Below are 21724 nucleotides of genomic sequence, written 5' to 3' on the forward strand. Positions count from 1 at the left end.
ATACTCTCTACGATTAATAATTTTTTACAGCGTCGTGGCGCAGCGGTAAGCGCTCGGGTTCATAATCCGAAGGTCGCCGGATCGAATCTTGCGCCATGCAACACTAATTTTAATTATTAGTTTTTTGTATTTCATATATATATATATATATATATATATATATATAAACTATTAATGAATTGCTTATGCATGTTGGTGAAGGCGGATCGCTCTCCAATTGTACCGCCTCCATTTGTCCGTTTGTTTAACAGGGTGTACCAAAGCTCTCACGTCCGCACTAACTTGCGCTAGGGACCGCATCTACCTTCTTTCGAAGTTAGCAGGCCACTACGCTGTTATGCGGCAGCTCGTTTCGGCCCATTCAACATCTGTCCTTGAAGTGTAACGAGCGAGTAACGGAGTTTATATTTCCCACAGCAAATTTGTGTTCGTGGGGTTTCTATTCTAATTCGAACGTGTGACTTACGCTATACGTATTCGTTTTGCAATATCGCTTCTACGTCTTCCGTTAACTATACGTGGTTAACATTATGAAGACAATTAATAACATTTGTGAAATACAACTTTGTTTGCGGAAAACATAATGATGTTCGAAGTCCCCAGTTTTTCCACGACAAACGACTTTCAACAACTTATTATATGCATAATTGTTGCAACTGATTGCCAGGAATTATATATATATATATATATATATATATATATATATATATATATATATATATATATATGTGTGTGTGTGTGTGTGTGTGTGTGTGTGTGTGTGTATGTATACACACATTTGAATTACAAAAAACAAATACAAAAAAAAGGTTGCATGGCGGGAGATTCGATCCGGTGACCTTCCGATTACGAACCCGAGCCCTTACCGCTGCGCCACGACGCTGTAGAGAATTATCAATCGTAGAGAGTATTTCACCGAAACGGTTTATTTTAACTGTCGATTTTCTCGACAACGGCTGAGAAGTGCATCTTGGTGCTTTGCCACATTACACCTCTGGCCATGAGCATTTATTATGCGCAGTATGAATCGAATCTGAATTTCACAATTGGCGGCCTCCCCTTGTTAGACATTTGTCGGAGCGTTACACCAAATTTCCAACACCATCGTCATAGAAGATTCCGATAATTCTCTATGCTTGTCTATAGCGTGTAGTCTGTGCCCAAGTGTTGTCTTCGTATCCAGCGTTTGATGTGCACAGAGATGATACTCAGGACGAGTCAATTAGGACTGTGTTGTGGGTGATCGAACACTTCCCACCGAAAAGGCTGCAGGAACGTCTTCGCTGCCCTTGCAGAGTGCGGCTGAGAATTGCCATGAAGCAGGAAGTGCGTGGCAGTTGTGTTAGGTGGGCCGCATTCATTAATGCGAAGCCTCTCAGCAGGCCCTCCTATTTGGCGGGAGACTTCGTTGTTCTAGGCACCTTTACTCGCTCACAGTGCGCTCACAACTGAAAAGAGCGTCTTGATGCGATCGACGGCCATACTATAGACACTACCCAACACATCTGTGCAAACCTTCATCGGGTTTTCACTCTGGTGTCCATTTCGCGACCAATCGGATCTTACTTTCTCGACAACCCTCGTATACTGTGCCCCGCCTCCCTGTCCTTAATAGTAGTGTTGTTCTGCTAACAGTTCATCATAAGTCTTCTGAGAAGAAGGAAAGTGTAGATATGGCTCAGGCTTGGCCTCAACTAGACCAGTGCTGCATGACTGACCAACACCCCGCAGTGTAGGGGGATATGAGATGGAGTTGCAGACTGAGATTTGCAGTGGGTGGTCTATTTACAGCGAGACAGGTCAAGAGGTATTTTGTTACCCACTTGTTCAACTGCCACCAATACTCTAAGTAGAGTTTAAGAAATTCCACTTTTCACTATACTGAAGGGAGCCACATTTCCATCTCGTGCATTGTTCAAACAAGATGCTGGATTGCACTGGCGGTAGGACATTGTCTGTGGAAATTTTAAGAGAAGCAGAGAGGCAGTAACGGGTTGAACGATTCCGCTAGTTATTCGAATGGCTCGAATGGAAAGATAGCGGAGTTCATTTCTTGCTCTATTAGCCAATGCCTGTAACAAAAATTGATACACTCAATGGGAAAAATCATCCTGGTTGATTTGCTCAGGACGCAGCCAGTCGGTGGCCACCCTGGGAGACGTCCAGGATCTGGTGAGCCCCAACGCCGCCATGATGCGACTGCTGGGGTTGTGGGGCGCGCCGGTGTCGCGCGGCTGGTTCTGCTTGGCCATGGTGGGATTCGTGGCGGTCACCAGCGCGGGCAAGCTGTGCCTGAACACCCTCGAGGAGCTGACCGCGCTCGCCGACTACGCCTACACTGTGCTTCGGCTGTCTGCCATTATAGTGAAGGTAAACGCTCTCTAAGAGGACGGAGGAAAATCAAAAACGAGCGTCCGCCGTCACCGTCTCAATGAATAAATTTTCATTGACGCCTTAAACAACTCTAACACTACACATATAGGCTGGTCATTAATTCTCGGTCCATTTGTACGAAATAATGAATGCATCTACACAATACGCAGGTATATTGCCAATCTATGTACACATTTCCGTCACACTTCAACATGGCTGCAGTCCATTTCGAAGCACTGCTCTATCTATCTACATCTACATCACACTCCGCAAGCCACCTATTGGTGCGTGGCGGAGGGTACTTTCGGTACCCATATATGATCCCTCCAACCCTGTTCCACTTGCGAATAGTGCGTGGGAAGAACGATTGTTGGTATACCTCTGTACTGGCTCTAATTTCTCGAATTTTCTCCTCTTGCTCAATACGCGAGATGTATGTGGGGGGAATTAATATGTTTCCGCCTCCTCCTGAAAAGTGCTGTTCCGAAATTCCAATCTCTCCGTGATATACAAGGCCTCTCTTGTAACGCCTGCCAGTGGAGGTTGTTTAGCGTCTCTTTGATGCTCTCTCGCCAGCTAGGAGATTCCGTGACGAATCGCGCCGCTCTTCGTTGGATCTTCTCTGTCTTCTCTATCAGTCCTATCTGATATGGATCCCAGGTACACGAACAATACTTAAGAATCAGGCGAACAAGCCCCTTATAAGTCACTTCTTTCGTGGATGATTTACATTTCCATATGATTCTTCCAATGAATCTGAGTCTGGTGGCTGCTTTTCTCACCATCTGTTTTACACGGTTATTGCACTTAAGGTCGCTCTGAGTAGTTACGCCTAGATATTTTACGGCAGACGCTGTCTCGAGCTGTTTGTCATCAATAGTGTAGCTGTACAGTAGTGGATTTCTTTTTCTCTGGATGCGCAATATGTTACATTTATTTAGGTTCAGTGCGAATTGCCAGAGCCTTCACCATTCATCAGTTCTCTACAGGTCGTTCCGCAGATTCTCACTATCTTCTAGCGTTGCTACTTTGGTATAGACAACTGCCATCATCTGTGAATAGCCTTAAGGAGCATGCGACGCTTTCTACTAGATCATTTGTATACAGGGTGAGTCACTAACTATTGCCACCAAGAATAACTCCTAAAGTATAATAGGAGCTGAAAACTTTGTGGTACAATTGTTGCATGGGACGACGGGGACCATAATATGACGTTGGTTTTTTGTTGCTAGGTGGGGTCGCTTCAGAGATATAGTCATCTTTTTTTTTAATGGGATGCTAATGTTTGGTTCTCATATTCTGATAGCGGCAATCGATACGAATCAGTGATGTGCAACAGTAAGGTATTTGAAGGTCAACGAAGGTCACAAAGGTGGCATGAAGATCCATTAAGTGATGACCTGTGGCATCAATGCAGTGCTGCAATCTTCTTATCGTGGATTGAGTGGTATTCCTTCTCACATCGGCACTTATCGAAGCACATGCCCTGACAATTCTGCCTCGCGTATCTTCAGGTGTAGTTGGAATGTCTTTCTAAACAATGTCTTTTACGAATCCCCACAAGAAAAAATCCAGAAGCGTCAAGTCTAGCGAGCGAGCCTGCCACGACACATCTCCTCCACGTCCAATCCAATCCAACGATTTGGGGATTGTCTCTGCAACTCATTTCTAGTCATCAGCGAAAAATGTGCCGGACCACCTTCGTGTTGATACCACATTCTGTTCCTTGTTCTAAAGTTATTTCTTTCAATAAAAGACCTAATGTTTCTTGCAGGTATGTGTGTACTTTCTACCATTAAAACTTCCTTCGATGAAATAGGGGCCTATAATTCTGTCCTCCAGAATCCCACACCATACATCCACCGACCACGGTTTTTGTTGTGCAATTTGCCGCAGACAATATGATTTTCAGTTGCCCAATAATGCGTGTTATGCAAGTTAACATTTCCATGGTTCGTGAACGTGGCCTCGCCAGTAAATAAAATCAAATTAATAAATGTGTCATCCCTCTGAATCTGAAGTTGAGCCCATCGGCAGAATTCAATCCGTGCCAGTTAATTCTTTCTGGGAACTGAAATGCTAAGGATGATATTTATAGCGATGCAGAACACGAACGACACTACTCTGGCTCATGCCAGGTTCCCTTGCTATTTGACGCGAACTAACACAAGGATCTCGAACCACAGTGGCAAGAGTACCAATTTCCGTTTCCTCGTTAGTAACTTGCCTTTGCCGGATATGTTTCCGATGTGTTAAAGATCCAGTTGTTCTCAATTTATCATGCACATATTTAAATGTACGACGTGTAGGGAGAGTACGTTGAGGATATCTTTCAGCGTATAAGTCTCTAGCTCTCACTGAATTTCGTTGGCATTTTCCGTAAATGAGGAGCATATCGACTTGTTCTTCGAAGGAATACATCTTTCACATTCGTTTGATTCGACGATACTAGTCTTACCGTTCATGATAGTGTTGTATTGCGAAACCGTCGAATGGCGTTTACTGTTTGTACGATATACGAGAGAGAATTGTCGGAGCGTGTGCTTTGGTAAGTGCCGATGTGATGAGGAATACAACTCGAACCATGATAAGAAGATTGCAGCACTGCGTTGATACCAATGATCATCACTTCGAATACCTTCCGTAAATGGACGTTCATGCCATATTTTTGACCTTCGTTGACCATCAAAGACCTTACTGTTACACATCATTGGATTCGTCTCGATAGCGTCTATCAGAAAATAAGTACCAAACTATAGTATCTCATTTAAAAAAACAAAGTTGACCTTCACATCCCTGACGCGACCTCGCCTACAACAAAGAACCAACGTCATATGATGGCCCCGTTTCCCATGCAACATTTGTCCCATAAATTTTTCAGCTCCTATCATACTTTCGGAGTTATTCTTGGTAGTATTAGTTAGGGACTCACCGTGTCTATTGTAAACAGCAACGGTCCTATCACACTTCCCTGTGGTACTCCGGATATTACTTTTACATCAGTCTATTTAGTTCCGATAAGAGCGACGTGTTGAATTTTGTCTGCAAAAAGGTCTTGAATGCAATCAAGGTCTGCTCGTATTTTTTCATTAAACGGCAAAGCGGGACGGTGTCATATGCCTTACTGAAATCAATGAACACGGCATTAACTTGAGCGCCGTTGTCCGCTGCGCTCTGGATCTCATGGAGGAACAGAGCGAGTTGAGTTTTGCAGAATCTCTTTTTGCGGAATCTGTGTTGATTTTTATAGAGGAGACGTTCATTTTCCAAATACGTCATAGTTCGTGAACATAAAACAGGTTCCATAATGCTACACCAGATTAATGTCAACGATATAGGTCTATAATTGTGTGGATCTGTCTTACGGCCTTGCTTAAAAACGGGAATGACCTGGGCTTTTGTCCAGTTGTTAGATACCTGTCGTTGCTCAAGCGATCTACGATAAATTACTCCTAGAAGGGAGCAAGTTCTTTCCCAGAATCTTTATAGAATCTTATAAGTATCCCATCTGGTCCTGAAACCTTTCCACTTCTAAGCCACGGTAGCTGCTTTTCAATTCCGCGGTCCGTTATCTCAATATCTGTCATTTCGATGTTCGTACAACGATTGAAAGGAGGGACAGAGCTACAATCTTCCGAGGTGAAACAACTTCGGAAGACCGAATTCAGTATTTCGACCTTCTCTCTGTTATCTTACGTTTCGGTTAGATGTGGTCGCTGAGAGAAGATTTTGACCTACTTACAAAATTTACAAACCACCAAAATCTCTTAGGGTTTTTACTCACGTCGGTTGACAATGTCTTACTTTCAAAATCATTGAAAGCTTCTCTCATTGCTCTCCTTAATCTCATTTTCACTTCTTTCAGCGTTTGTTTGTCAGCTAGGTTTTTACTTCTCTTGAATCTGAGATTAAGTGCTCTTTCTTTACGTAGCGCTTTTCTAACACGGCTATCAAACCATGGTGGATCTTTCCCATCCCTTAAAACCTTACTCGAAAAATACTTGTCTAGAGCATATTGAGCGATACCTTTGAATTTTTTTTCCGTTTGTTGTATACATCTTCGTCCTCATGCAGAGATATTCTGAAATTATCATCCTGTCATCCTTGCTGGGCAAATATATCTTCCTACCTTTCTTAACATTCCTTGTAGGACCCGTCGTCATAGATGCTGTCACAGCCTTATGATCGCTGATACCTTCCTCTACGTTAACTGATTCGATAAGTTCAGGTCTGTTTGTTGCCAGGAGGTTCTCTTACTATCTGCTCAAGGTAATTTTCGGACAAGACATCCAGAACAATGGCACATGAATCCCTGTCTCTTTCACCAGTTTTGATGAATAACGCTCCCAATCTATACCTGGCAAGTTGAGGTCACCCTCTATTACAACGGCATGATCAGAAAAATTACTAATGATATTCTACAAGCTCTGTCTGAAGCGCTCTAAAACTACAATTCCTGATCGAGGTAGTCTATAAAAGCATCCGATCACCATTTTTGACCGTTCTTTGACACTTTATTTCACACAGATTTATTCACAGTCGAAATCCGTGTTAATCTCGCTAGATTTTATCGAATATTTTACTGCAATAAACACGCCGCCACAATTGGCGACTAAAATATCCTTATGATAAACATTCCAATCTGAACTTCGGATTTCGTTGTCATTGACGTCTGGTCTCAGCCAGATTTCTGTTCCCAATACTATCTGTTTATTATAACCTTCAGTAAGCGATACTAATTCGGAGATCTTTCCTTGGATGTTCCTGAAGTTTACTAAAATCATATTAACCTTTTCGATCTCTGATCTGCGAGGACCAAGATTCTCTAGGTCGCTTTGTATGATTTATCAGGCAAATCGTCTGTGATCTCGACGGAACGTTTCTTTAACATAAAAAAGCCCCATGTGCACGCCACATGCGCACCACTACCCTGGTAGGCGCTTCTTGTGTGTAATCCACGTCTGACCTATTAAGGGGAACCCTACAATTCTGCACCCTATAGCGGAGGTCGAGAAATTCGCATCCGATACCATCGGAAAGTCGTCTGAGCCTCTAGTTTAGACTTTCCACTTTGCTCCAAAACAGAGGACCGCGGTCAAAGCTGAGTTCGATGCTACAAATGGACAGTTTGGCGTGCACTCTGCGTTCGTTGCTACTTGACTTCATTAAATTCTTCAGCTACCGAAATGAGTCGAGGAAGGCCTCAGAACCCAAGCACAGGCGTCATTCGTGCCGATATGTGCCACTACATGGAGCCGGTTCCACCCAGTGCGTTCGATAGCCGCTTGCATGGCCTCCCCCACATCACAGATGAGGCCTCCCGGCAAACATACTGAATGCATACTGGAATTCATTCCCGCCTTGCCTGCTACACTAAGTGACCAAAAGTATCCAGACACCCCCAACAATATACGGTTTTCATATTAGGTGCATTGTGCTGCCACCTACTGCCAGGTCCTCCATATCTGCGACCTCGGTAGTCATTAGACATCGTGAGAGAGCAGAATGGTGCGCTCCGCGGAGCTCACGGACTTCGAACGTGGTCAGGTGAGTGTCACTTCCGTCATACGTCTATACGCGACACTTCCACACTCCTAAATATCCCTAGGTCCAGTGTTTCCGATGTGATAGTAAAGTGGAAAAGTGAAGGGACACGTACAGCAGAAAAGCGTACAGGCCGACCTCGTCTGCTGACTCACAGAGACCACCGACAGTTGAAGAGGGTCCTAGTGCGTAATAGGCAGACATCTATCCAGACCATCACACAGGAATTCCAAACTGCATCAGGATCCACTGTAAGTACTATGACATGTAGGCGGGAGGTGAGAATACTTGAATTTCATGGTCGAGCGGCTCTCATAAGCTACACATCACGCCGGTAAATGCCAAGCGACGTCTGGCTTGGGGTAAGAAGCGTAAACATTGGACGATTGAACAGTGGAAAACGGCGTGTGAAGTAACGAATGACGGTACACAATGTGGCCATCAGATGGCAGGGTGTGGGTATGGCGAATGGCTGGCGAACCTCATCTGCCAGCGTGTGTAGTGCCAACAGTAAAATTCGGAGGCCGTGGTGTTATGGTGTAGTCGTGTTTTTCATGGAGGGGGCTTGCACCCCTTGTTGTTTTGTGTGGCACTGTCACAGCACAGGCCAACATTGATGTTTTAAGTACCTTCTTGCTTCCCACTGTTGAAAATCATTTCAGGGATGGGGTTGGCATCTTTCAGCACGATGGAGCACCTGTGGCGGAGTGGTTGCACTACAATAACATCCCTGTAATGTACTGGCCTGCACAGAGTGCTGATCTGAATCTTGTAGTACACCTTTGGGATGTTTTGGAACGCCGTCTTCGTGCCAGGCCTCACCGACTGACATCGAAACCACTCCTCAGTGCAGCACTCCGTGAAGAATGGGCTGCCATCTCATTGAACGTATGCCTGCGAGAATGGAAGCTGTTATCAAGGCTAAGGATGGGCCAACACCACATTGAATTCCAGCAATACCGATAGAGAGCGCCACGAACTTATAAGTCATTTTCAGTCAGGTGTCCGGATAATTTTGATCACGTAGTGTATCTCCCTGAGCGGCTCCGTCACCCACTTAACATTGGAGCTCTCAATGACTAGCATAACCACCCGTTATACTTGTCCGGACTGGGCAGGAAAATCGACCTTTGGCCCAACAGGAGAGACATCCCATCCTGGCTCAGAGTTATCATCAATGCTGGGTAGCACCTCGTACCTGTTGCTAAGACGTAGGGAGCCAGCTGCACGGCCTGCTCCCTCTCTCGCCATCCGCCTAGTGACACGCGAACCCACCACTGTCTGCCACCCACTCTGGAGTGAGGATCGACCTGTCAGATGTAGCGTATCAAAGCCGCAGCGACGTCCGTCTCAGCAGGGGATTCCAGTGACACCAAAGGTGTCGCACGTCTCGTCACAGGCGCCCAAATCACCGCAACTTTGAGCATTACCTAGAAGCTTGTCGACGGTAGCCAACGCAGCTTCCAGCTGTTTACAGACAGCAGCCAACTATCCTTGTATCCGCTCATAACAAGCACAGTCTCGAGACGTATCGTACTGTGTATAAAATAGATGTAAGGTCTCAGATGGCGCTAATGAATCTGAAAATATATCAAGTAGAATAAAGTAACACTAAAAGTTGCTGTGCAGATTTCTCATTGTACTCTGAGGTAGCAAGCATAATTAAATTTCTCTGCTGAAGTTGATGTACACTACTGGCCATTAAAATTGCTACACCAAGAAGAAATGCAGATGATAAATGGGTATTCGTTGGGCAAATATATTTTACTAGAACTGACATATGATCACATTTTCAGGCAATTTGGGTGTCCAGATCCTGAGAAATCCGTACCCAGAACAACCACTTCCGGCCGTAATAACGGCCTTGATACGCCTGGGCATTGAGTCAAACAGAGCTTGGATGGCGTGTACAGGTCAGCTGCCCATGCAGCTTCAACACGATACCACAGTTCATCAAGAGTAGTGACTGGCGTATTGTGACGAGCCAGTTGCTCGGCCACCATTGACCAGACGTTTTCAATTGGTGAGTGATCTGGAGAATATGCTGGCCAGGGCAGCAGTCGAACATTTTCTGTATCCAGAAAGGCCCGTACAGGACCTCTAACATGCGGTCGTGCATTATCCTGCTCAAATGTAGGGTTTGGCAGGGATCGAATGAAGGGTAGAGCCACGGGTCGTAACACATCTGAAATGTAACGTCCACTGTTCAAATTGCCGTCAATGCGAACAAGAGGTGACCGAGACGTGTAAACAATGGCACACCATACCATCACGCCGGGTGATAAGCCAGCATGGCGATGACGAATACACGAGTCCAATGTGCGTTCACCGCGATGTCGCCAAACCCGGATGGGACCATCATGATGCAGTAAATAGAACTTGGATTCATCCGAAAAAATGACGTCTTGCCATTCGTGCACCCAAGTTCGTCGTTGGGTACACCATCGCAGGCGCTCCTGTCTGTGATGCAGCGTCAAGGGTATCCGCAGCCATGGTCTCCGAGCTGATAGTCCCTGCTGCTGCAAACGTCGTCGAACTGTTCATGCAGATGGTAGTTGTCTTGCAAACGTCCCCATCTGTTGACTCAGGGATCGAGACGTGGCTGCACGATCCGTTACAGCCATGCGGATAAGACGCCTGTCGTCTCGACTGCTAGTGATACGAGGCTGTTGGGATCCAGCACGGCGTTCCGTATTTCCCTCCTGAACCCACCGATTCCATATTCTGCTAACAGTCATTGGATCTCGACCAACGCGAAGAGCAATGTCGCGATACGATAAACCGCAATCGCGATAAGCTACATTCCGACCTTTATCACAGTCGGAAACGTGATGGTACGCATTTCTCCTCCTTACACGAAGCATCACAACAACGTTTCACCAAGCAACGCCAGTCAACTGCTGTTTGTGTATGAGAAATCGGTTGGAAACGTTCCTCATGTCAGCACGTTGTAGGTGTCGCCACCGGTGCCAAGCTTGTGTGAATGCTCTGAAAAGCTAATCATTTGCATATCACAGCATCTTCTTCCTGTCGGTTAAATTTCACGTCTGTAGCGCGTCATCTTCGTGGTGTAGCAGTTTTAATGGTCAGTAGTGTATTTATAGATACCTGTTATCAGAAATTCTGTTCACCGAAAAGTTACTGCACGAGATAAACATTCAAAGTAGAATGCGCTGATCTAAACTGTGTGCTGTCTACCGGCACAAAACTGGAACCTAGTGGTGTGGCGAAGATTTTGGTGACGGGAAAATTTACACTAGGAAGCCGCCCTACACAAGGATATTCACAAGACTTACGCAAAAACAGAAACTACGATTAATTTTCTAACCAATAGTCTACACAGTATAATACACACGTATAGTTCACTTCTTTGCAGAAGCACGTGAACAAAAAAAACCTACATCCTCAACCACATCTTCTGAGAGAGCCCACGGTGCAGCCCAGATTAGAATTCTATATCCTGGAGATTCTGTACCCTTGTTCTGCACACTTGACTTTATGCACCCGAAACGAAGGATATGAACTCGATGCTCAAATGACCGTAGTCTTGCCGAACCTCTGCCGACCTATCTGCTTCGATCTATGCAGTCTCTTGTTATGAAGGGTGCTCGAAACTGTTTGAGCACAACAGTGTCGAAAATGACTTCTTGCTGGAGCTGTTTTTACATGAATTTCTTCCGCATTTAAAGGCAAATGCTCGCTGTATCTGTGTGTTCTGCAAAACTGAAGGACCGATAATTATCAGTCTGAGCCACACATAAACATTTGGTGTCTCTTTGCCATTCAGTGATGGCGAGACGTGGCTTGTTAGCCCGTATGTGGCAGTTTACGCAGATTGGCCTCATCGGTGAACAAAATGTGATCCAAGAGGAGCTCGTTGTGTGAAGCCTCTATCAAATCATAAAAAAGTAGTTTGGCGAGCTGCGTAATCTTCGTGGTTTAATTTGCGAAGCACCTGAATATGTTGTTTTATTTAGTCCAAAACTTTCAAAATAGTTGATTTTGCCATGACTAGGTCGTCGATAGAAACGACGGATTAATGCATCGTTCTTCTTAACAACACAGGCATTGCAACATCGTATTTATCCGCCGATACCAGGCAGCGACTTTCAGTAAAAATGTCCTTCCCTGTATGGAAATTACACAATTTGGCGCAGGAAAGACGACGTATGGAAGTTTGGGATTAGCCGTCAGTTCCTACGTGAAGCAGAAAATCCAGGTTCGAGTCTCGGTCTGGCTCAAATTTTCGTTGTTACCCATACATTGTGCAGCTGGGATCTGATCATTATCGCGATTTCGAATCATTTCTTGTGATATAGTTACGCCTGACCACAACACCCGCCCGCGGTAACAAGGGAAACCGAGAGCCGAAATTAGAAGAGCGCATGCATACAGCAGAAACGTAGACACTCTCGGTCCTGATCTGACAGAGTTTATTGCATCCCGGGAACAGTATGACCTTCCATCCAGACTGGTGCTCCTGTAGTCGGTTGCCATGCCAAGCCAACAGTCTTTATTGGTCACGACGAGATTTCCGGTGACACGGATCCATTAGGCAAGCCGTGAGTGTAGGGTTGCTAGTTTTAACTTGTGTAAATTCATAGCACAGCACTTTCACTAGACTCTTGGTCTACAAACAAAGGCACACTAGAGGCCTCTTCACTTCATTCAGGGAGAAATAACAACAGTCAGCTCTCCATTTGCTCAAGCACCACACAGGTGATAGTTGTTGACAAGGCATCCTCCCTCTTTGAAGAACGTGAAGCAGAGCTCTGCACGTCATGTAGCTCTGTGCTCCACTCCTAAATGTGTGGAACTTGATTGGGCGCCTATGTCACCTCCGGGAAAGTCGTGTTCATAGCCCAAAAAACTGACGGCTTTTTTTCTTGTCTGTGTAGACTTCTGCGCCGCCTGCATACTTCTTGTGCAGCTGTATTTAATCGGTGACAGTAAATATCTAATTACTTGACTTCAGTATTGTTTCCTCAGAACTTCCTTTCAAAAATTTCAGCGTAGAGCAGTCAGATGCTGACCGCTAGCAGTGCCTAAAGCTGATGCACAGACTTTCCAGTCGCTACTTCATATCAGAGTTCTGGTAGGTTGCCATTACTTTCCTTCCACCTGTCTCCATGTGTTATATAAGGTACACACTGCAATACCGCATTTAAAACTGTCACACAAGTCTGTGAGGGACTTGGTTCGACTTTCCGTTTTTGAGACAGCAATGCTAACTCAAGATCACAGTGGCTGTGGATTGTGAATCAACTTATCACTAGAAATCATAGCTCTTGACGGGGTATTTGCTGAGCGCCTGCATCGCATACGGACAATATTTGAGGGGATCTAACGAGTATTCTACAGTAGACGACTTTCTGACAATACATTCCAAAACAGAATAACGCCAGACTATCTTTTGTCCGAAATACCGCCGATCATATGTTTATAAGTTGGCTCATGTACCCAATTAATAGCCTGCAGCCGGCTGTAGTATTTCACTGTGGACTCCAGTCAATTTAGCAGCAACAGACAGAAAGCGACCAGTGTCTCATTGATTTCGCAGTTAAAACGTCGGGAAGGCACTGTGAGTTCGCAGAATCTTGACGAAATTCTGTTTCTGTAATGGGAAGAGGATTTTACAGGCAAGACGTTTTTATATATATTAGCCATAATTGCCAAAAATTATGTTCATTTTTGACTGGTTGTCCTGTTCTTACGCAATTTTGCTGTCCATTTATTAGTATAGAGCTATAACTGTCCCTTACGTCGCCTCCATCCCTGCAGATTTCGGCTCAGTGTGAGCTGCATGCTTTGGTATCACTTTTCGGGCAGTGCAACAACTCCAGTAGCTATTCCTCAGTTGCAAAAACAACTTTAATGACATAAAAAAGGAGAGGAACATCTTTCATACTCTTTTATTTAACTTGTGTGAGGACGGTTCTGTAATGGCATTACATTCTCGAATAAAGTGTCACATTGCTCCTTGCGTATTTCATATTCAGCCATAGTAAGTCCTACTACCGATGTCAGTGACATGATGAGAATCTACCAGAATATTGTTTGTTAAAAGTGTATATCTCTGCGTTGCCGCAGGTTGCCTTCTTCATTCTGCAGAGGAGAACTATCCAAGAACTTGTGAAGCAATTGGCGGACACCAGGAAGACCTACGGGAGAACACAGGCCAATCATCGCGTCCGCGACTTCTATCAACGCCGCGCCACCACTATCTACCGCATCTTACAGGTTTGGAAAACAGTGACGCCGACCTATGGTACTAGTAAAGATTATTTAGAGCCAATCACTTAATTTCGTATTACCCATTGGATCCCATTGTATAGTCAATCTACGCGCACATTTTCCAACAGCCTAGTAAATAAGCTGCAACTGTGATTACGTATTGACAGTTGTAAATGATCAGTTCATAACCGAAGTCGTCGAATGCACGAAACACGATTTTAGCTGTGTAAAATTCTCTTGTTCAGGTCGCATCACATGTAAGTAGAAATTAGAGCTTTCGAAGTTCTACACCGTCTCCATCGCTAGGAGATGACTGATTGGCAGGAGTGATGTACGCCCCAAATAGTCATTGTGTGATTTACTAGAAAGGAGGAGATCTTACGACTTTTCGATAATGAGAAGAGAGAAACATGCGTTTTGGATCAAATTTGATTTCTGACAGTCAGGTTGCCCGCATGCAGGAGCAAACGCATGGTGCTCTTAACATGACATTCAAAAGCTCCTTATAAGGTACGCTTCACCCCTTATTTCCCATTTTCTTTTGTAGAGATAAACCAATCAGAGAACTTCCATTGTAAGGATTGTTGCGAAAATTCAGAAAATAAACCAGATGTGTGACAATATGAAGTTGTTCTCGTCCAGTGATTATGGCAACTGCGTTATGTCTGTGAATAAACTGTCCGCCAGGCCTATGCTTTACTTGTCTGCGCACAGCCAAGTCCTTACACATGCACTCTCTTACAAAAAGGCCATTTTGTACAACATGGCATAATCTGGTCAGCTGATCATCTGCATGAGGAAAGATGAAATATTCTTCCTGACTCGCCCGTTTGAACAGGAATGGCAGGTCGAGGTTGTAAGAAAAACTCCGCGATATACAGGATGTCCCAGAAATGTTGCGATTTTTTCCTTGCATACATGTAAGACATAAACTGACACTTAAAGAAACAATTTGTTTAATAATTAATGCTTTAAGTTTGTTTGATACATTGCTTTCCTAGATTAATATTATTCATTGCAACCAGTAGTGATTCGCCACTGTATTCGGTATTGTGGACAACGATCTCCTAGATATAGAAAAATATGTTTCTCCAGCTAAAATAGAACACTTAATAACGTTTTAATAGAGCTGTTTCCAAATACACTGTCTGACAAAAAAAGTGAATCACCCAGAAATTGTGTGTCGATATAACTTCTTACTGTACACATCATCGGTTGCTATGTAAATGAATAAAGTTGACATTCTTTTGACGGGTAGAACACCCACCAGAGTACATTATTGTTATCCAGTTTTAGTGTTTTTACAAGGTCTGGTACGATATATAAGGGGTGTAAGCAGCATCGGATGTTGAATGGTCACTGAAAAGGACACGAAAATGCTGCGTACTTGTACGAGACGATGTTATCAGCACCTAACACGTTTGAAAGGGTCTCATTGTGCGTGTCCTTAGGGCCGGCTGGACGAATCGTGCAATATCCAGTTTTTATGGGTCATTCGGATGTGACAATGACCCAATATTGGAGTGCAAGTTAATGTGAGGGTAGGACCAGTATTTGTCAAGGTTCTGGTAGACCAAGTTTGAACGCCACAGGAAAGATTGCCGTATTGTAACCTCTTCATATCTTTGCCTGCCGTCTGGGGATAAGTAAAGGTATGACTTCATGGAATGGCTGGAAGTGGCTGTGGGAACTCTAATGGCACCACGGTACGTCATGGATATTCTGAGATATAGTCAGCAAGGATTCAGAAAATATCGTTCTTGTGGAATGCAACTAGTTCTTTGTTTACACGATGTAATGAGTGCTATCGATAGGGGATCTCAGACTGATTCTGTATTTCTAGATTTGCTTTTGACACTGTTTCTCACAAGGGGCTTCTAATCAAACTGCGTTTCTGTCGAGTATCATTTCAGTTGCGCGAATGGATTCGTGATTTCCAGTCAGAGAGGTCAGAGTCAGAGCACGTAGTAACTGACGGAAAGTCGTCAACTAAAACAGAAGTGACGTCCAGCGTCCCCCGCCAAAGTCTCACATGCCCTTTGCTGTACCTAATCCGTATAGGTGATATAGGAGAAAATCTGAGCATCGCTCTTGGATTGTTTGTAGATGCTGCTGTCCTTCATCGTCTGATAAAGTCATCAAAAGATGAAAACTCGTGTAAGGAATTCGAATTAACGGCAGGAAAGTGACCACATTGCTGTTCCTGTCTGCGTTTTACTGTAGTGAATGTGATAAACTGATTTTATAGCTGTCGAATACCTGACAGATACACTTCGAAGTTTAATACCTCTACTTATTTAGAATACTTTGTATCTCCTTGAAAAAAGAACATACCTGGGCTGTATTTTTTTTTTTTTCAACCTTCGATGGGTCGCGAGATTAAAACCACAATAAGAATCGGGATAAGCTTTGCGCAGATAATGTGAGTCTCGGAATGCTCGTCTGTCGCATCACGTCGCAATTTTCAGTTCTGAGACCACAGTGGGCACATAAAGATGCTTAGGAAATAGAGTATCCCCTCCAAGTATGAAGCCCTGCTGAGAATTTTCGCCTGATTTCATACAGCCGACATGACATAACTGTCATGTGTTTCCTTTTTCACGAATATTCTCGGCAGCCCGGTCTCGGCTCCCTCTGATTTTCGTCTGTTCGCTCATATGAACGGCTGGCTATGAGAACAGCATTTTGGCACAGACAACGAGCTGCAGACCAGCATAGGGAATCGACGGAAATCACAGGCTGCTGCCTTCTATGGAGAGGGTATTAGAATGTTGATACCACATTACGACAAATGTCTAAGTTGAGCAGCAACTCTGTACAGGGAGGCTGTAGCTAAATGTTGCAAGTGAAACATTTTTGCTTTTCTCGGTGGTTTCCATCGCGCAACCGATCGGAAGTTGAAAAAAGAAAGATAATACACATAATAAAGAAAGAATAACGCCAAGAGCGTGAATTTTCGTTTTCAGACATTCGTGGTGGCACTGGTTTGTTTGTGGGTCAGCGCCCCGCTGCTGCACCACAAAACGACTGATGACTTTCCTGACTCAGAGGAGGGCGACCGCCGGCCGCCGATGCCCATCTGGCAACCCGAGCAGTCGCCGGCCTACGAGACGGTGTTCGTGGTGCAGGCGCTGTGCGGCACCATGTCGCAGCAGCTCCCCTTGCTGCTGGACACCTCCTTCTACAAGCTGTCGCTGCTGGTGACGGCCGAGTTGCACGTCCTCAACGACTACCTTGCAGTGCTCGGGAGAACGGGCGCGTCTACCGAGAGAAAGGCGAGCTTTCCTACTGACGTGCCTGGACAGAAAAGAGAAGAAGTAGCTATTCAATCAATTAAACGAACTGCTGCTCCACTCACTGAGCATAACGATAGTCCAGGAAAGCTGCTATACATGCAATTCGTCGTAAACGTACGTCATCATCATCATCAGTAAGTATTTTTCGCTGCTGGAGGCATAATACTTTTTCATTAAAGTGCTGTCACCATGAATTCCGGCTGGTGTGCGCACGTGTATTTACTAGTTTCATTGTACCCTCCATGAATCCAAAAAGTTTCGAGACTGGCTTTTACAAAAAAAACCGACAACTGAAAATGGTCGTTTTAATGCTTCACCTGTTCGAGGTAGTCTCACCGCATTCGAGTACAACGCTGAGAACGTTTATACGACCATGTGAAACCGTCATAAAAAAATCTTTCTTTGGGATACTGTTCAACTGTGACTTGAATGTCGCTTATGTTGACCCCTCGTGAGAATTTCCGCCATCTGGTGCTTCGTACTGATAACACAAAGTCTCGTCACCCTTGACGATTTTTTCCAGATAAGAATGTTCCGCGTTTTGTATTTCTATCAAGTGTCGGTGGACGTCCTCAACCTTTGTTCTTGTTTGGGAGTCAAAGTGTGTGGGACAACTTTTTCACTCACTTTTCTCTTGATTCAGAGATGTTGCTTCATTATGATTGTTGACAACATTGGGAAACTAGGGCAGCACGTCCACTACTTACGCTGTCTGCTGACAGCTGACTTGTGTAATGCACCTGTGTTGCTTAGAGTTGTTATTCAAGCTGCCACCGTAGTTGCTCTACTGACGTCGCTTGTCAGTCTTGGAACTCTTTGGAAGGAATGGGCCGAATCACTCCAAAATCGGAGGATGTGTAGACCAGTGAAACCGAAATAAATGATTGAGATTGAAAAGAGATGGGGCGCACATTGGCCCAGCATCGGCCTCTTTTGTGAAACCGGAAAAGCCTGACTGGTTCGCCAACCTGCTCATCAACCACATTCGAGATCCGTGCGACTGTGGGTGGACACTAGCGCTTCTCTGACCAGACCTACCTGTTAGGACGGAGTGGAGGCTGGCAGGTAGTGGGGAAAGAAGGTAGGGCCCGCAGACCAGACCACGAGCGCATCGCCCGCACACCGGCGAGCGGGTCAGGGCTGACCCATTCAGCTGGCGGTTTACCAGAGCAATCAGCATGTATATGAGCGCCTTTACCCTAAGCTCAGTAGGTGCACAGCCATCAAATTAAATGGAAACGTGCAAGCAAGCGCCAGTAGGCCTCGTCGACGTCAGCACGTGGGTAAATTTCAAAGGGGCGGATCGATTGATGTCCAGGAAACAGATTTTTCGTACCGTGAACTGCGACTCCTACAAGGCACTCCACTGTGACAGTGATTAGTGAGTGGAATCAGTCGGTAGACGAGTGTCGTACACAATGACGAGCTGGTACTTTACCATTCAGCACGACCAGAGATCGGGAATGCTGGCACACTATAGGCCGACAAAACATCCCACAGTGTTGACTCAAGGTAGGAGCACTGCAACAGGTGTGCAAATATCTGCGTCGACGGTTCTGCTGTGGGCTGCACTGGTGATATACATGCCACTGCGTCGGTTTGTATTAATGATAAATCACCAAACTTCGGACCACAGTGGGTAAATAAACGCCGCCGCTGGTGTGCTGTATGGGAAAACATAGGATTTTCGGACGAGTCCCGTGTCAATTATTCCTACACAGATGATCGCATACGTGTTGGACACTAACGTGGTGAATGACGTAGGGCACACTGCGTTGTTGAGTGGCATAACGGACAGAAACCAAGTGTGATGGTATGAGGCTACATAGACCACAACGTGATTTCGCCTTCTTTTCATTGAGGGCAATCTGAACAGCAACCGTTACCTCAGTTTAGAGTCTGAGACTCCTCCTACAGGCAGCTACACATGTCCTGTTTCAGCAGGAAAATGCTCGGCCGCATGTGGCGAGGAATGTGCAGGGCTTCTTAGAAGAACGACGAGTATCACTGTTTGTCTGGCCTGCACTTTTGCATGGCGGGGCGCCCATCGCACGTACCTGTGATATGAGCGGCGGCAACTTTTTCGTTCTGGTCTTCCTGTAGTCACTGATATGCTTTGTGTTTCCGCCTTCTAATCTTGTGAAAGTGTGTTCCCCAGCAGCATATACAAGCCCACTTTGATATCATGCCATGATTGCCAGAGGCTCTGATTGCAGTATGTGATGGCTTCAGATAGTGCTGAATTCTCACGGTGAAAGTACATCTACAGGTTTATAAGTCTAATCATTTGTGTATTTTCTTGTTCCAAATCTGTGGAATAAATTTCTTGATGGTCATTTGTTTCGTTCTATATGTCGTATGTTTCACAAATAATAGTGTACGTATGCGATATTTAATCTCTTAGATGGCCTTGAACATACGATGAAGTACTATTTTACGACTACTGAGTCCTAAAAATTCCTTCATGGCATTTCATTTGATTGTGTGTGGAATAAAAATTTAATAAATGAGATACAAAAAGATTTCTTAGAATATCCTTTCTCACTACATACGTTTATTTTCCTACTTAGTCGTCAGACAAGAAAAAATACTTCTCAAAGTGGCGAAGTGCACCGTGCTGCATGTAAGACTGTCGTAAGACATCCTTTACTTACTGTCTTCCGGGGAGACCATACAAGTGTTATATGCTGAAGGGGCATTTTTCATACATTTCTTCTCACGCATATTAATTTGGGAAAAATTATCCGGCAGGTAGCCTTCGCCATTTTCGATACGATCCCGTTGTGACTTCAAGCTGAAACATCACTGGATTTTCGACGTACCAGTGGGTCTGTAGGCAGCTTGCTAATACACTACAGAAAAGATTTCCACAGTCTGAATAGCTTTAATAGGCACATGCTCCCGTTATGCTGGTGACCATTAACATCAGAAAATTAGCTGCAGAATACCTGCAAGGAACATCAATCTGATCATGATCAACGCCACGGATCCAAGCATTCATCAGGCTTACACCAACTTATTTAGACTCTAACATTATCTCTCGTCATTCTATAGAAGTTGCCCCATGCAACGAAATTGTTTGCACCGCCCAAGCAATCCCGTGTACTTCTTGTAGCGATGAACTCTGACCCCTGATTTCATGCAGCTTCTTTTCACTGCTCCACTTGGCGTTGTTGCTTTCACCGCTCTAAGCAGTATCACGAGTTTATTCTTATGACGTTTTATGTGAGCCGTCCATATTCAGTAGTCGTTATAATCTAAACTTAACCACAATAGCGAGAGATACAAATGTCACAAACAGGTGCGCACGAGGAAGCACTATGTCTGGTTTGTGACCGACATTGCAACATGTGGCTTGAACATAGCAGAAGGTTCTAAAGGGCTGTTACCGACCTTGAAGATTAACATGTTTCGAAGGATTTTAAAGTTACCTCTAGATTTTGATTGGTTTTAGCATGCGAACACTCCTGTGAGCGTCGTACAAATTTTAGCCTATCGATTTTCGCAATGGCGTTCTGACAGTTTTTGACTTTCATCAGTCATTTTACAGCGAAGATCTTCCCTCTGCATAGTGTATCACAAGGTTTCAAATGTGAGCTCTATTTTGGAATGTGGACCTCTACTTTCAGGTTCCTAGGGCTGTACATGGCGACATTCAAGCGCACGGCCTTCTGCTGTTACATTGCAATAAAAGACTCCCTCTCACCTTCAACTCGAATGCAGAACTCGGGGGAAAGGGTCGGTCGCTTTGTACACAGCTGATGTTATTGTTGTCCGTGATTTCTGTGATTTTCCATTTCTGACGTCAACAGTAACAGATTGTATGATTCTTTAATTACAACAGGAAGAAAGGTACGGTAAGACGATGGACTCGTATTTGACAGGAGTGGTTTTTCAGAATCCCCGTCTTGTGATGGTGTTATACGGCTTTCTTACTTTCGCTAAATCATTTAAGTGAATACTGGTGCTGTCCAATCTGTGACAGCACTTCTGATTTCCACCCCAAACTCGTGTAACCCACTTGACACTTCGCTAGCCGTCGCTTGCTTTAATCATAAATATATGTCTTAGTGATGCTAAATGTTATTATTTTTACGTAAAGAAAAGTATTACCTACTCAATAAACTTCAAATCGTGAGCTATGCCCTTCATTTATATACATCAATCAGTGAATTTACCAATGGCACTTTTGTTGCCTAAGCCTCTGGTCACTTTCAGAACTCAAATTAATAGTCAGATTAATTAATTTAATGATATTGAACCTTAAATTGCTGGTG

At 44.5% G+C, this 21724-nt stretch overlaps 1 protein-coding gene across 1 annotated transcript; it reads left to right on the top strand.

The window, feature by feature from the left end:
* The first annotated feature begins 2190 nt into the window (after window positions 1–2190).
* LOC126418050 (uncharacterized) lies at window positions 2191–21209 on the top strand. Its single transcript, XM_050085167.1, has 4 exons — window positions 2191–2370; window positions 14008–14157; window positions 17118–17581; window positions 21077–21209. Exons 1-4 carry the CDS (start codon window positions 2191–2193, stop codon window positions 21207–21209), a joined length of 927 nt encoding a protein of 308 aa, XP_049941124.1.
* The last annotated feature ends 515 nt before the right edge of the window (window positions 21210–21724 follow it).

Source organism: Schistocerca serialis, chromosome 1, assembly GCF_023864345.2.
Source record: "Schistocerca serialis cubense isolate TAMUIC-IGC-003099 chromosome 1, iqSchSeri2.2, whole genome shotgun sequence".
NCBI lineage: Eukaryota > Metazoa > Arthropoda > Insecta > Orthoptera > Acrididae > Schistocerca > Schistocerca serialis.

What these genes read in the sequence shown, in the direction of transcription:
- LOC126418050 (XM_050085167.1), top strand. Translation starts at nt 2,191, where the DNA reads ATGATGCGACTGCTGGGGTTGTGGGGCGCGCCGGTGTCGCGCGGCTGG. An exon ending in CTATCTACCGCATCTTACAG is followed by an intron (nt 14,158 to 17,117) that starts GTTTGGAAAACA and finishes TTTCGTTTTCAG; the next exon opens with ACATTCGTGGTGGCACTGGT. An exon ending in GTACGTCATCATCATCATCA is followed by an intron (nt 17,582 to 21,076) that starts GTAAGTATTTTT and finishes CTCTACTTTCAG; the next exon opens with GTTCCTAGGGCTGTACATGG.